This window comes from Castor canadensis, chromosome 7 (assembly GCF_047511655.1).
Source record: "Castor canadensis chromosome 7, mCasCan1.hap1v2, whole genome shotgun sequence".
NCBI lineage: Eukaryota > Metazoa > Chordata > Mammalia > Rodentia > Castoridae > Castor > Castor canadensis.
In genome coordinates, this window is record NC_133392.1 from 112,464,338 (window position 1) to 112,479,327 (window position 14,990).

Here is a 14,990-nt window from a genome sequence, read left to right on the forward strand (position 1 = left end):
TAATTTTGTGGCTTTTGTAGTTTTGGGGATTGAAGTCAGGGCCTTGTGTTTCCTAGGCAAGCACTCTACCACTTAAGCATGCCTCCAGTCCCTTTGCTTTTAGTTTGTTTTTCAGACAGGGTCTTGTGCTCAAACTGCAGTCTCTTACCTCATCTCCTGCACAGCTGGGATTATTGGCATTACACCTGTTTTAGTTTTGAGACAGGGTCTTTCTAGCTTTTGCCAAGTTTGCCTTGAGCTTCCATCATTGTGTCTCCACTTGGAAATTAAAATCTTTAAGCAAAGTGTCATAATCAAATTTATATTTCAGCAATATTAATATTGGTGGAATTGTGAATAATGGCTTAACATGAAGAAAGACTTGTGTCAGAGAGAGCTAAAAGAGGTTGATGCCATAGTCTTTGCCTGAATAGTAGTGCCATTTGGTAGAGCAACTGTACTTTTCCTTAATACAGCTGAAAACTGTCATATGCACAGAAAGCCTCTGAATTGCCAGTATAAAAAACATTTAGTCATTAGATGATGGATGGATAGAGAAACTTAAGTTTATAAGGAGAAAGAAACATGATATGGTGGTCGTTACAGTCCAGCCAAGTCTTTTGACATTTCTTGTATTTTATTATGTCCTCTTTAGTAGGAATGGACGATACATTTTTTTGGAAGTATTTCTAGCTTTTAAAATGTTTTTAAAAGGTTAGGAAGAAAGAGAAACAGTGTTCTTTAGAACTGCCTTTTTTTTCTGTCTTGAACCCAAGGCCTCATGTGTTAGGCAAGTGTTCTACCACTGAGCTACATTCTCAACCTTCTAATACTGAAAAAGAAAAAGTCTACTTTGGTATTTGCAAATACCAAATAATGAATTCCATAGCATAATAGTTGCTACTGGTTTTAGTGTCACATGGAATGTGTCCAAGTTGATCAGTGTGTATTAATAGATAAGATGAGTTATAGTGGATATAGTTTGTTTCTTTAGTAGTCATATTGAATACCTAGTTTAGGCTAGGCATTATGACAGCCTACTTCAAGTCGTTGCCAGAAAGACAGGGGAAGACAGACAAATAGACAATAAATCGAACTCTGGGATATTTGCTATGCTGAGAGTTAAGGCAGTGCTAGAGGAACTTCTAAGAATGACTTTAATTTCATCCTTGGGCCATTAGAGAAGACCTTCCAAAAGAGAACATCTGTGTTCTCCCCCACTTTTTTTGGGATGCTAGGGCTTGAACTAAGGGCCTTGTACATTCTACACACACACCTTTACCATTGAGTTACATCCCCAGACCCAAATAAATTTGACATTCGTTAAACATGCCACATTGAAATAATCAAATAATCATATTCAAGATGACCATATCCACCATTCCCAAAAGCTTCCTCATCCTCCCCCCCCAACTTAATCCCTGCTTTTTATCCCTCTATGTCCCACCTCTTTCCCTTACAGGCACTAATCTACTTTCTGTCACTATATATTAGCTTGTAAATTGCTTAAATTTTAAGTATCATCTGGGACCTCTTTGGTAGTTCCTTTAAATGTGCTCTACTCCAGGGTTGTACAATGTTTACCAGATTTCCAAATGCAATTATCATTACCTTATCTAAGATTTAGTCTTTTTTTTTGGCAGTATTGGGGTTTGAACTCAGGACCTCATGCTTGCTAGTCACGAGCTCTGCCATGTGAGCCATGTCCTAGCCCCATTTTATTTTAGTTGTCAGCTAGGGTCTCACGTTTTTGCTTGGGGCTGCCCTTATACTGTGCTCCTCTTACCTACAACTCCTACATAGCTGGGACCACAGGCACAAACCACCACATCTGCCTATTGATTGAGATGGGGTCTCGCTAACTATTTGCCTGGGCTAGCCTCAAGTCTCAATCCTCATGATCGCCACTTCCCATGTAGCTGGGGTTATAGATGTGAGCCAACATGCTTGGCCTTCTAATATTTTATTTTAACAGAGACTTCTCGTGTTCATTTTTGTGAAGCACTCTTAATTTATATTTCCAAGGGAGAGAGAGAGGGACAGGCAAGGAGGGAGGACAGGGATTTAGCTGTAGAATTTCCAGATTTTCATGATGGAATCATTTTACTGTATTTTGAGTGTTCTCACATTTCTTTTGCCAGCAGCTGTACTTCTGTATCATTGTCTTAAATGATGCATAGTATTCTGTTCTGTTGTTACATATACCTTAATTTTTTGAGACAGTCTTTCCCTACTGAATACTTAGATTGTTTCCAATTTTTATATTCATATAACAAGTATCCATCAAACTCTTGGAGTCTGTCAGGTATTGCTCAGGGCATCTACATGAGTAAGACAGATGGTACTTCTGCATTAGGAATTTACACTGCAGAAGACGAAGGAAGATGAGTGAACAAAGGAACCCACTGAGTAAGGAAAGGAACCCTGCCTGTTAACAGATTCACAATCAGGCTGGAAAGGAAAGAAGCAAGAAAGAAGTGACAGAGCTTTGGGTGGTGGGAGGAGCACAGGCTGCTTTACACAGCAGGTCAAGGAAGGCTTCTGCGAAGAAGTAGCTGAATATGAGAAAATGTACCAGAAGGGTACTGGAAGAACGTCCTTGGAAGATGGCAAAACTAAGACAAAGGCCTTAGCTCATGGTTGCTTTTCATTCATAGATGAGCAATGAAAGCAAAACTTTTTTGAACTATTCTTAGTATTCTTTTTTTAAAGAACAAATTAAAGGGGAACTATGGTATTTCCAGATTTATGCTAAAATGCTATGTGAAAAAGGATATATTTTCAAAATATAAAATATACTGAGTGGATAAAATCTCAATGGATAAGTTTCTTTAGACAACTAATGAAAAAAAGTCAGGAGTTATTATTTAAAATAGGTAAAATGATGGAGGTGTTTAGGAAACAGAAATATGAGAGGATTTAGCCCTTTATTCAGTAGATATGGACCCTCTGTCTCATGCAGTGTTGTAGGCACTAAGAGTGAAGGAATAAGCAAAATAGAAGTCACTGCCCAGGGAGGGCTTCCATGAGACAGATAGCAAGCAAAGATAAAATGTTAGGGAGTTAGGGAGAGTGGAGGGGGGCAGAAGATGGGGAGAGATGGCCCAAACAATGCATATATATATATATATATATATATATATAAATGAATAAACAATAAATTAAGGAGGTAGTAAGTGGAAGAAAGCTGAAGGCAAAATTCAGCTTGTATGTAGGAGGTAATCTCATCATATTCTTACATTTTTTAGTTAATATTTGTAGTCGATTTTGGAGCTACCTTTTCACAGAGTCTTGTTTCATATTATTTTTGTATATCAAATGAAATGACTTGTAAGGAACTCAAGTTTAAAGACTAAAGAAAGATTGCTAGCTGGGCAGACTGACACAGGATGATTGTAAATTTGATGTCAGCCTGAGCTATGTAGTAAGACTTGTCTCGAGTTAAAAATAGGAAAAGAAAGTATTGCTCATCCTGCTCCCTCCCATCATCCTCCCCCCATTCTTGCCTCTTAACAGTCGTCATGTTTTGGGGTTATATCCTTGTATACATCCTAGATTTGATGTTCTATTATCACCTATTTTATTAGTATCCTAGTTCTTGGGTTAGGACCAAGGATAAAAGTATACTTGATATTCAGCACAAGTGTTGGTTTTGACTACAGAGTTAATAAAGAAGAGATTCTTAAGAAAAAGTCTAGGGTAAATTATAGGTAATTGGATTACTAATCAAATTTTGCAGTTTTTACAGCAAGGTCAGTGTTTTCCCTAATTATTTTTTGTGGCATGACCATTTATACATTAAAACTTCCCACTCTAAATCAAAATTTGAATCATGTAATGTATTGAGTCTTATTAAATCAATAAGGAATTTAGTACTAAAAGATGTCTTGTAACTCTGGTATACTGAGTTGTTTTGTTTGGTTTTATGATGCTGGGAAACCCAGGGTCTCCCAGCAAGCTCACTGAGCTACACCCTCAGTCCATTGATATACTAAGATTTAAATATTTATTCTTAAAGATTTATAGTCTTCAGAAATTTTGTGCCAGGTGCTGGTGGCTCATGCCTATAATCCTAGCTACTCAGGAGGCAGAGATCAGGAGTATCTGGCTTGAAGTCAGCCTGGGCAAATAGTTTATGAGACCCTATCTCAAAAATACTGAAAAGGAGGTGAATTTAACTAAGATATGTTATAAGCATTTTTGTACATTATATCCCCAGTACAGCAACAATATGATAAAAAGAAAAAAAATTTTTTTTTTATTTTGGCAAAAAAGGTTTATCTTACTTTTGAAAAATAGTTTTTATAAAAAGAAAATACTCAAAACAAAAAGGGGTTGGGGTGTGGTTCATGTAGAGCACCTGCCCAGCAAGCATGAGGCCCTGAGTTCAAACCCTAGTCTCACCATAAAAAAGAAAGAAAGAAAGCGTTTTGTAAGGTTACACTGAATTTTTCTTTCAGTTATTAATGTTTATTAATTTATAAATTCTTTTATTTAGTGAAATAAATGAATTTATAATTTATTAATTCTTTTATTTAGTGAAATAAATGAATTTATAATTTATTAATTCATTAAATAACTTTTTTGTGGTACAGGAGTTTGAACTCAGGGCCTCATGCTTGCTAGGCAGGTACGCTACCACTTGAGCCATTCCACCAGCCCTATTTGTGGTTTTTCTATATGTAAGAATCCTTTAAATTTTCCTATGTTTTTAGGTAAAGATTTGATGATTTATTTTAAAATTTTTATTAGCATATAATACTTGTACAGGGATACATTTCGATATTTATATATCCCTTCCATCATTCTTTTCCTCCCTCCCTTCTTAGAACAATTTCAGTAGGTTTCATTGTTCCATTTTCACATATGAATACAAAATGCATCCACCATATTCATCTCATTCACCCTTTCCTTGTGCCCACTCCCCTCCTGCTGGTACCCATCCCTGGAAAGGACATGCTTTACCCCTCTGCGCTTCATTTGTTTTTTCAGTGTATATTGATGGACCAAGGGGGTTTTGCCTTGTTACTTCAGGCCTGTATATTTCATTGCTTTAATCAAACTAACCCCCCCCATTACTTACTCTTTCTCTGTTACCATGCTCCCCTAATATTCAACAGCATAGAGTACAGTACATTATATTACATTCATATATAGATAGGCTGTTTCAATATTTTTCATTCTCTTTTAACATTTCCCTCCACATCCTCCCATAGTCCCATCAGAATTGCTTATACAGTTTTGTTCTCTCCCTCACCATGTATATGTATGTATGTGTTGTGTATATATTTGTGTATGTATTATGTGTATATATATGATCATATATGTAAATATTATTTTTAAAGTATTGCTTTTCATATTATAACTAGAGTTTATGGCATATATTATGATTTATTAGAACATGGAAAAGTTTGTTAATATTTATAAGAGTTTCCAGATTGTAAATGACTTTAGTTTCTTTTCTAGGTTTGTTAAAGTTTTGCACTGTAGGATTTTGTGGAATTGGGAGCCTAATTGATTTCATTCTTATCTCAATGCAGGTAAGTTGGTTTCAATTTGAAATGTCAACTACTTTTATATTCAGAATAAATTTTTAGGGGCTAGAGGTATGACAGCCTGCCTAACAAGTAGAAGCCCTAAGTTCAATTCCCAATACCACACTGTCCCCTACACTCCCCCAAAATTAGATATATTAGGAAGCAGATAGGAATGTTTTCTTCAGATGCCAAATCTAAGGGATTCATAGTCATGTTTCTAATAAGCATTTCCTAAACTGTGGTTCTAAAAGATGCAAGATATTCATAAAAAAAAAGGATTCCATGCTCACATGTGCTTTGTAGATATGAGTTCAACTGAATTAGAGATTTATCAAGGAACTTTTCAGGATCTTTATAGTGTGTATTGAGTCTGCAAGAAGGATTGTGGTTATTTCTCAAAGTTACTGTTTATTTGCCTAAAGTCATTTTTTTTTTTGCCTTGTCAATTACAGTAATAGGACATTGACAGGACACAGATACACACATGAACATCAAGGTGTTCTAAATAAGAATTTCTTTTGCACTAGACAGCTACTCTATACTAATACTCTGCTGATTGCAAATTACAGAAACTAAAATCAAGCAACTTTACGGAAAAAGAAAAAAGGAATGTATGAATGCTCCTTAGAATGTCTGGGACAAGGGGCTAGCCTCAAGCAAGATCAAGTCCATACAAACAAACATGTTCCATACTCTCTTGATGTTTATCTGTTTCTACCTCACTTTCTCCTGTTACAGTGGGGACGGGCAAGCATAGTTTGTGAGATACTATCCTTAAGCGCTTAAAAGTGTCCCATATGTCTTACGGTGCACTAAACTGGTGCTTAATTCATGAGGATTCTAAACTTTGAGAAAGAGATGAATTTCACAACAAATATTGCCAAATAGTACTTTAACAAGCATTCATGGAGCACCTAATGTCTTCAGGGAGGGTGTCAGTGTGCATTTAAATCGTCTGTTTTGCTCTGCTTTCTCATCCATCATTTCCACTCTTCAATTCTGGCTGCTTGATATTATTATTACACTAAAAAGGAAAGTTGAAATTTAAGAGATTTTGGTACCATACTGTTAGGAGGAGGCATCATATGGACCAATAAGATCCCAGAATTAAACAAGGAAAATATTTGGTTTTAAAGTTGGAATTTTCCTGCCTTTACTCATAAACATATGCCTAACCAAATATCCTGCCTTCTTTAACTGCAGGACAGGCAAGCAGGCATGAAGAGGCTAAGGTACCTGTGCATGTATGCTTCAAGAAATTTAAAGTATTATTGGAATTCATCAAGTTAAGATACCCAGAATTCAAAGTGTGTTTGAAACCCAACAATATACCTAATATTTTCATGCTAGGTTCTTTCCTTGCTTTATAGCTTTAGTTATATCAAATGCTAGAGCTGATTTAATTCAGCCACTAGTTCCTGCCATGTGTGCATCTGAACTTTTCATAGTAAATAGTTCTTTTCTCCAAAGAGCTCTTGGGATTGGGGTTCTTAATGCTATCACATTAAGAAATTATTGAGATAGGTGCTGTCAAGTGGTAGAGCATTTGTCTAGTAGACATCAGGCCCTAAGTTCAAGCTTCCATATGCACCCCTCCACCAAAAAAAAAAAAAAAGAAATTAAGACAGAATTAGAGTGCTTGAATTTCTGCAGTACATTTATATGAATAAGACTTTTTAATAAGTATGGCCAGTTTAGACCACTTTCAGATTGTAGGAAAAATAAATTAGTTTTAAAATATAACCAAATAGGATATGTAGCTTTATTCTACATGAAGTATAATACACTTAACATGATGTTGGCCAGGTGTGCTCTAGCATGCCTGTAATCCCACAAGTCAGGAGGCTGAGCCAGGAGGATCCTGAGTTTAAGACCATCCTGGGTCTTAAACTCAAAAAAAAAAAAAAAAAGAAGATGATGACTTCATCAGTTTTAGAGACTTTTTTCCCCAGCAAATTGATCAAGTTTTTTACTATAAATATCATAAATTATCTTAGTATTTATGTCTCGAATATATTTTTTTCAATTTCTCAATAGACCTTCCTTTTGCATTTTGTCATTTTTTTCCTAATTCTTCTTTCTTTGCCTGTTTTGTCCATGCCTGATTTTTTTTCACTTTTTCTTTAGTCATTAAATATTATTTCCCAGTGAATAGCAGTGTTTTCCTATTGAGCTGTGATATCACACACATACTGTGCATGGACTCACACCTAGAAAAACATTCTTTGTCTTACTGTACTTACAGCAAAAATCTAGAAGTCCAGTTAATTTATCTTAGAACCAAAACAATATGAAGTATGATACACATATTGCTAAAGTAAGTAGGCTTTATATGTTGTTATATTTAATGAAAGTACTTTATTTGTTAATAAACTTTGGAAGTTTCATTTTTTTGTTGTTTTTTTGTAATATGGCCTCAGCTGGCCTGGAACTCAATATGTGGCCTGGGCAGGCCTCAAACTCAGATCTTCCTGCCTCATCCTCCTGAATGTTTGGGTTATAGGTTTGCACCACCACACCTGGCTTGGAGGCGGCTATATTTTGTTCTTAAAAGTATGCAAATTAGGAGTATAGCTCAGTGGTAGAACTTAGCATGTCCAGGGTGAAAAATAGGTAACTTGTATGAGTCATGAATGGGATGACATAGTAAATGGAATACATTCAACAAAAATCTAAATCAGTGACTCAGGCTGGTGGAATGGCTCAGTTGGTAGAGTACCTCCGTAGCAAGTGTGAGACCCTGACTTCAAACAACAGTACTACCAAAAAAAAAAAAAATCAATTACTTGTGTATACCATACCATCTTTCAAATTTAGGTAACTATAGTTTACTATAGTTATTCCTACATCTAGTTATATCACTATTATACATGTAGTTATTTATACATAGTTCTGCAGATTTAAAAACACTCATTCTTTCGTGCCTATATATTTTTATATATAGTCATACACTGCCTAACTACATTTCAGTCAACTGAAATGGACCATAGAATTATAAAAATAGAACTAGAAAATTCTTATTCCCTAGTAAGGTAGGAGTTGTCATGATGTCATAGCATAATGCATACCTCACATGTTTGTAGCTATGCTGCCAGTGATATAGAAGTACATCAAATACAATTATGAATAATGCATACTTGAAAACAACCAGAAATGACTATTACTAGTTTAGGTACTCACTGTCACTATTTTAGAGCATACTTTTCCTACTCATAAAAAGTTTGCTATAAAGTAGTATACTGTATTATAATTTCAACAGCAGCTTCATGATTACATCCAGAAGCAGCATTGGGTGATTAACCTATACCATCTAGGTTTGTGTAGTACACTCTGATGTTTGTAGGGTAATAAAATCACCCAGCCATGAATTTCTCAGACCATGTCTCCATCATTAAGTGATACATAATTCTACATCATGAATAACAGATTAAACAATGAGTTTTTTATCAAGAAAAAATAATATTTTGATTACATTTAAACATCTTTCATCACATGCACAATCCGAACATCTCAAATTATACCTGAATTACTGATGTGTACTCTGCCAAACAACCATGAATCCAGGAAGCTGAGTATTATACAGGGGGAAAATGGAATGCAAAAGGTAGTTAAAAGGAAGTATGTCGATTTCTTTGTTTTAATTTAAATATTTTGTACATTATGGAAGAAATTACTTTCATTTTCATTCCTATTAACATTACCCAATGGATTTTCTTGAAGGAAAAATCTCCAAGACATTTGTGAATTTTATAAATAAATGTTTCAGATTTATAAAATGTTTCATTAATTTGGCATTTAATATATGCCACTCATTTTAGCACTGGCTTCTATGTTGCTTTTTTTTAAGCTTTTATACACTAGGCTTGACGTTCCACACATAAATTTCTTAAGGGATAAAAAAAGGCTTTTACTAATCCCCATAGCACCGGTAGTAATGCTAGACGGAGTGAAGTGTGTCCTAATTTTCTTTTTTTCTGATCTGAAGTGAATGTGGTATACTTTGTGAAAAGCATGGCTTTGTGCCAAGTACAAACAAGAAGCTAAACATGGTAGTCTTAAAAAGTGACTGCTTTCCTTTAGGATCTGTCTTAATGCATTTCGGCTGCTGTAACAAAATGCCTTGGACTAGGTAATTTATAAACAACAGAATTCATTGCTCACAATTCTAGAGTCTGGGAAACCCAAGATCAAGGTGCCAACAGATTTGGTGTGTGATGTGAGCACACAACTTTGTAGATGGTGTCTTCTGTGTGTTCTCATGTGTCAGAAGGGAGAGATAAACTCTATCCAGGCTCCTTTTGTTAAGGTACAGTACCATTTACCAGAGTGGAGCCCTCATGATTTAATTACCTCCTCAAGGGCCCACCTCATCATTCCAGCTAATGGGGATTAGATTCAACATAAGAATTTTAGAAAAAAAAAAAAGAATTTTGGAGGGGCACAAACATTCAGACCATAGCAGTACCTTAGATAAAATTTCACAGGATCACTTGAGGGGCAATGAATAAAAACAAAAGGTGATGTAATGAACTATATATAATAGGTTTTATGCTGACATTTAAATAAGTTTAATGAGCACAAATCTAGGTATAATAATCTTGAGATCCTTGTCCTAAAGAAATTTATAATTTATTCCAAAAATGGTCTAGTAATAGATTTTATTTATTATCAGAAATGATATATTGACTTGAGAAATTAAAAAGCATGATTTTTATCTCATTTAATTTTACTGTGTACTGTTTGACCAAAAGAAGAGCTAAATGTGTACTCCTAAATCTAAGCACTCAGTTGTTCACTAGATGTAGGATAGCACTATGTAAGTGCAAAGCACTTTTTGTAAATATCAAGCCTTTCAAATTCTTACCATATTACCTATTTAATCCTGGTATGATTTATTAGGGAAATAAACTGGAAAACCTGGTGACTCATAATTTATTTGTGTAGTTTCTACTCTGTCATGTGCCATACTTGGGTAGGTTTCATGTAGTTCACATACCCTCTGAGGCCATATAGTGACTTAAAGGAATTATCAAAATAAAAGTATTTAAAACTGGTTCTGAGATTAATCCCAAAGCTGTGTTTTCCTCAGGAGATATAGTAGTGAAACTTACTCATTTCTTAAAGAATAATGTTGATACTGGTTATTTAGAATTAATACTAGCCAGTCTTTAAATCAAATTAACTCAGGAGATCCAAATTCTAGATTCTAGTACCAGGTAGGAATTTTGATGCTTAATTAAAATGTGACTAATCAGATGGTTTTAATGTCCTCATATTACTTACCACACACATAGTCAGCTGTGGAACAAATGCAATTCAACTTTTAGGAAACATAAAGGTACTTATTTGGGGGAAGTAAAATGGACATAGGTTGCCTCAGTGTCCTGTAACTGCAGGCCATTGAGTCACTGTGCTTGTCACCAGCTTAGAAGCCTTAGAGATGATTTGGCCCTGTCAGTGTTAGAATTTGCATTCTTTGTATGGAGAAAGTCAGAAGTGTTTTAGATAGAAAAAAATGTGTTGGTAGAGTTGTATAGAGTGTTCTTTCTTTCATTTGTTCATGCATTCTTGAATTTATAAAATACTTGATTACCCATAAAAGTATGACTTCAATAACAATGTAAAGTAATTAAGTGAGGGGCTAAATCTATTGCTATAGTTTAGATAATAAAGTACTTCCCCATAGCTCTGTTTTTTTTTTTAATTTATTTTTATTAAAGTGCTACCTAAATATGTACAAACAAAAATATAGTTTAAATGAGTACTGGTAGCTCACATCTATAATCCTGGCTACTTGGGAGGCAGAGACCACAAGGATCACATTTTGAGGCTAGTCTGGGCAAAAAGTGAGACCCTATTTCAAAAACACCCAACACAAAAAAGGGCTGGAGGCTTGGATTAAGAGGTTGAGCACCTGCCTGCCTAGCAAACATGAGATCCTAAATTCAAACCCCCAAAATTTATAAATTTATAAAATTGGATATAAATTTATAAATTTATAAATTGGATATTAATACTACAACATTAATAAAGTTCAAGTAAGGTAAGTTAGTTTGTGTTGAAATACATATAATAAGTTTCCCATTTTAACCTTTTTTAGGTGTATAGTTCAGGGGCATTAATTACATTCAGAAATGCTGAGCAGCCATCACCATTATCCAGTTCCAAAACTTTTCATCACCCAAATAACATTCTATACCCATTAGGCAATAACTGTCCCTCCCTCTTCCTATCACTAATGATAACCTCTATTTTCAGTCATTATGAATTTGCGTACTTCACAATATTGCACAAAAGTGGAATAAGATAATATAGACAATATTTGTCCTTTTGTATCTGCCTTTTTTGCTTGTCAAGATTCATCAGTGTTGTGGTATGTTTAGGAACCTCATTCCTCTTTATGGTTGAGTAATATTCCATTATATATACACGTTTTGTTGATATTTATATACCATCGTACACACACACATATACCCCTCACATTTTGTTTATGTGTTTGTCTGATGATGAACACTTGAGCGGTTTCACTTTTTGACTATTAAACATTTGCTTGCAAGTATCTAAGTCCCTTGTAGTTCCTGTTCTTTTGGTTATATATGTAGGTAAACCTAGGTAAGCTTTTTTTTTTTTCCCCTGTGGCCTTGTGGTAGGTATGTGCTCTACCACTGAACTACCCTGAGACTGAATGTAAACTTTTATGTAAAGATAATGTAGAGAATACTTTAATGATCTTGGATGGGTTAAGCCTTAAACAAGATCACCAATGATAAGCCATAAAGGAAAAAAGTTGCTGGGAGCCATGGCCCACATCTGTAACTTTAGCTACTTGGGAGGCTGGGATTGGGAGGATCGTGGTTTTTTGAGGCCAGCCCACACAAATAGTTTGTGAGACCATATCTCCAAATAAGTATAGCAAAATGGACTGTAGGTATAGCTTAAGTGGTGGGGCACCTGCTTTGCAAGTGCTGAAGCCCTGAGTTCAAACCCCAGTCCCATTTAAAAAAAAAAAAACATTTTAAAAGTCAGTGAGTTTGACTGTATTAAAATTGAGAAATTCTATTTTTAAAAGGATATAACAGGTCAAGTTAATGGTTAACAGACCAAGTAAAATGATACTAGTAGTAAGACTTGATACCTAGAATATACAGGCAATTTGTACAAATCAACAAGAAAATGAAACTCAGCCTAATAGTTAAATGAGCATAGTGACTAATCGGCAATTCACCAAACAAGTTACCTAAATAACTAACAAGTAAATAGGAGGTACTCCTGAGCATTTGCCCCCAGAAAGCTCGTACCCTGTCTTTAAGGGGACAAAGCAGTTAAAGTGTATGATACAGTAGATAGATATCCACTGTAGCAGCAGGAGGCTAGATGTGTCCACCAGTAGAGGAATGGATGCATCCTTTGTAACTTTAGACAATAATTACAGCAGTACTTATATTGTGGAGTTTCAGTTGAAGTCCTCAGTCCTTGCATTCCCATGAGAGAAGATTTCAAGTAAGACATGAAATGTAGTGAAAGTAATGACAAAGTTTATTAAGAGAAGGAAGAACATGCCCCATAGAGGAGAGCAGGCTATCTTGGAGAGGAGATCAGTGACACTTTTTTGTTTCCAGTTTCATTAGGGTCTGAGAGGAAATTTTAGACATAAATTTATCAAGACATTATTGTTGTTGTTTTTTTAATCCATTATATGTCATCATAAATCCCACCACAATCCTTCTGTGGCATGCTTTTACTCTCTTGGCCTTGTCCATGTCTGCCTGCCTGTACCTTGGAACAATCTTTTGCTTTTAGACAAAACCTTATTTACATACAAAACCCTTTCTTATGTAGAAATGATCTCCATCTTTATAATCTTTTTGTATCTCTTTATCTCCTACTTACTGGTTCCTTTTTATCTTGTCACCCAGCCACACATAGCTGCAGAAGTTATACAAACTTTGCTGAGCTTAGATTTTTAAAAGGGTCCTTGAAAGCATTTTTTCCTATGTTTTACCTCAATCTGAGTTGCAGAATGTTACATTTCAACGAGGGCTGGCTAAGATAACAAAACTTCTAAACAACCTGGAACAGCAAAACAGCAAGAAGAAGGTAGAGGGGAGAGAAATTACGCAAGAGCCTAGAATCTTTACATGTTAACTCTACAGTTTCAGTTTAGGATAAAAAGGCAAATCGATGGATAATTATTGGTCTTCCCAAGCACAGTAGAGAGGAGAAGTAAACCTCCATTATTGTGTAAGTATTATAAGATAATAGTCAAGAATGAGAAAGTTAAACTGAAAAGGTAGTCCAGATGGTTCCCCTCTTCCCCCCTCCCGCCCAGTATCAATAAGGAATCAGGTAAACTTACCAGAATGAGAGGAGAATAAAGTCACCTGCTCCTGAATAGGGGTCTCCTTGAGTCTCCTGGCTTGGCTTGCCAAAATATATCACCAGATTTGGATCACTGGTCTGGGGGGGGCAGAAAAATCCTGGTCTAATGAGAAAAAAATTTAAAGATGGACACAGTATAAATTTAAATAGGAGCAGCTTTATTAATAAAAAACAAAGCAAAAGTGCATCTTCTGGATGGAAGGATGGGTAAGCTAAAGAGCAAGTGCTGACCTGGTGATCACAAGATCTTAAGCTTTTTTGGGATATGTAGAGATGGGGTTGTTCAGTCTTGGAAAACTGCGTAATGTGTCATTAACTTCTAGAGTTGGGCTATGTGTCATCAACTCCTCGCACATGTCACGTGGGGGGAATCCTTGGCCATGGGTGGTCAGACCAGGGCTGTTACTTTCTGTGGTGGTAGGGGCTGTGGATCAGCAAGACCCTGCTGTATGTTACAAGCCATTCCATTAACATCAGCAATTTTGGATGTGATTCCTTATCAACGTTCAAGTCATCATCTCAGCCATCAAGTCTTCAAACTCCCTACTTAGCCCTGTATCAATTACTAGTTGTATGTACAGTTACATGGGAATGTCTTACAATCATAGTGTACTGTGAAAGTAGTTTTAAATTGAAGATTTACAACACGATACTATTCAGGTAAATTAAAACTAGTATTTATTCAAATAATATTGCACTGTTAAAAATAAATACATACCCAAGTCATATGTCACATTAAGTGTATGCCCATTATTTGTATAGCTATCTATGTGAGGAGGGAGAGACGTTGTCAAGAATTAAATTGACAGTATTACACTTATCCCAAAACCAGGCAAAGACATCTCCAAAAAGGAGAACTATAGGCCAATCTCCTTAATGAACATTGATGCAAAAATCCTCAACAAAATAATGGCAAACCGAATTCAGCAACACATCAAAAAGATTATTCACCACGACCAAGTAGGCTTCATCCCAGGGATGCAGGGGTGGTTCAACATACGAAAATCAACAAACGTAATAAACCACATTAACAGAAGCAAAGACAAAAACCACTTGATCATCTCAATAGATGCAGAAAAAGCCTTTGATAAGATC

The 14,990-nt window shown here is 35.5% G+C and overlaps 1 protein-coding gene across 9 annotated transcripts in view; it reads left to right on the forward strand.

The window, feature by feature from the left end:
• Tm2d1 (TM2 domain containing 1) overlaps positions 1-14,990 on the forward strand; it is a 134,738-nt gene that overhangs the window by 20,636 nt on the left and 99,112 nt on the right. For 6 of the 9 annotated variants that reach the window (XR_012449880.1, XM_074079949.1, XM_074079948.1 and 3 more), the window contains exon 5: positions 5,446-5,519. Coding sequence is in view for 5 of the 9 variants with exons in the window: in XM_074079949.1 (XP_073936050.1) it covers positions 5,446-5,519 (74 nt within the window). In the remaining 4 variants the exon portion in view is untranslated. Of the gene's footprint in view, positions 1-5,445; positions 5,520-6,719; positions 6,749-14,990 lie in introns of all 9 variants that reach the window. The other 3 variants (XR_012449882.1, XR_012449883.1, XR_012449881.1) reach the window with 1 other exon arrangement.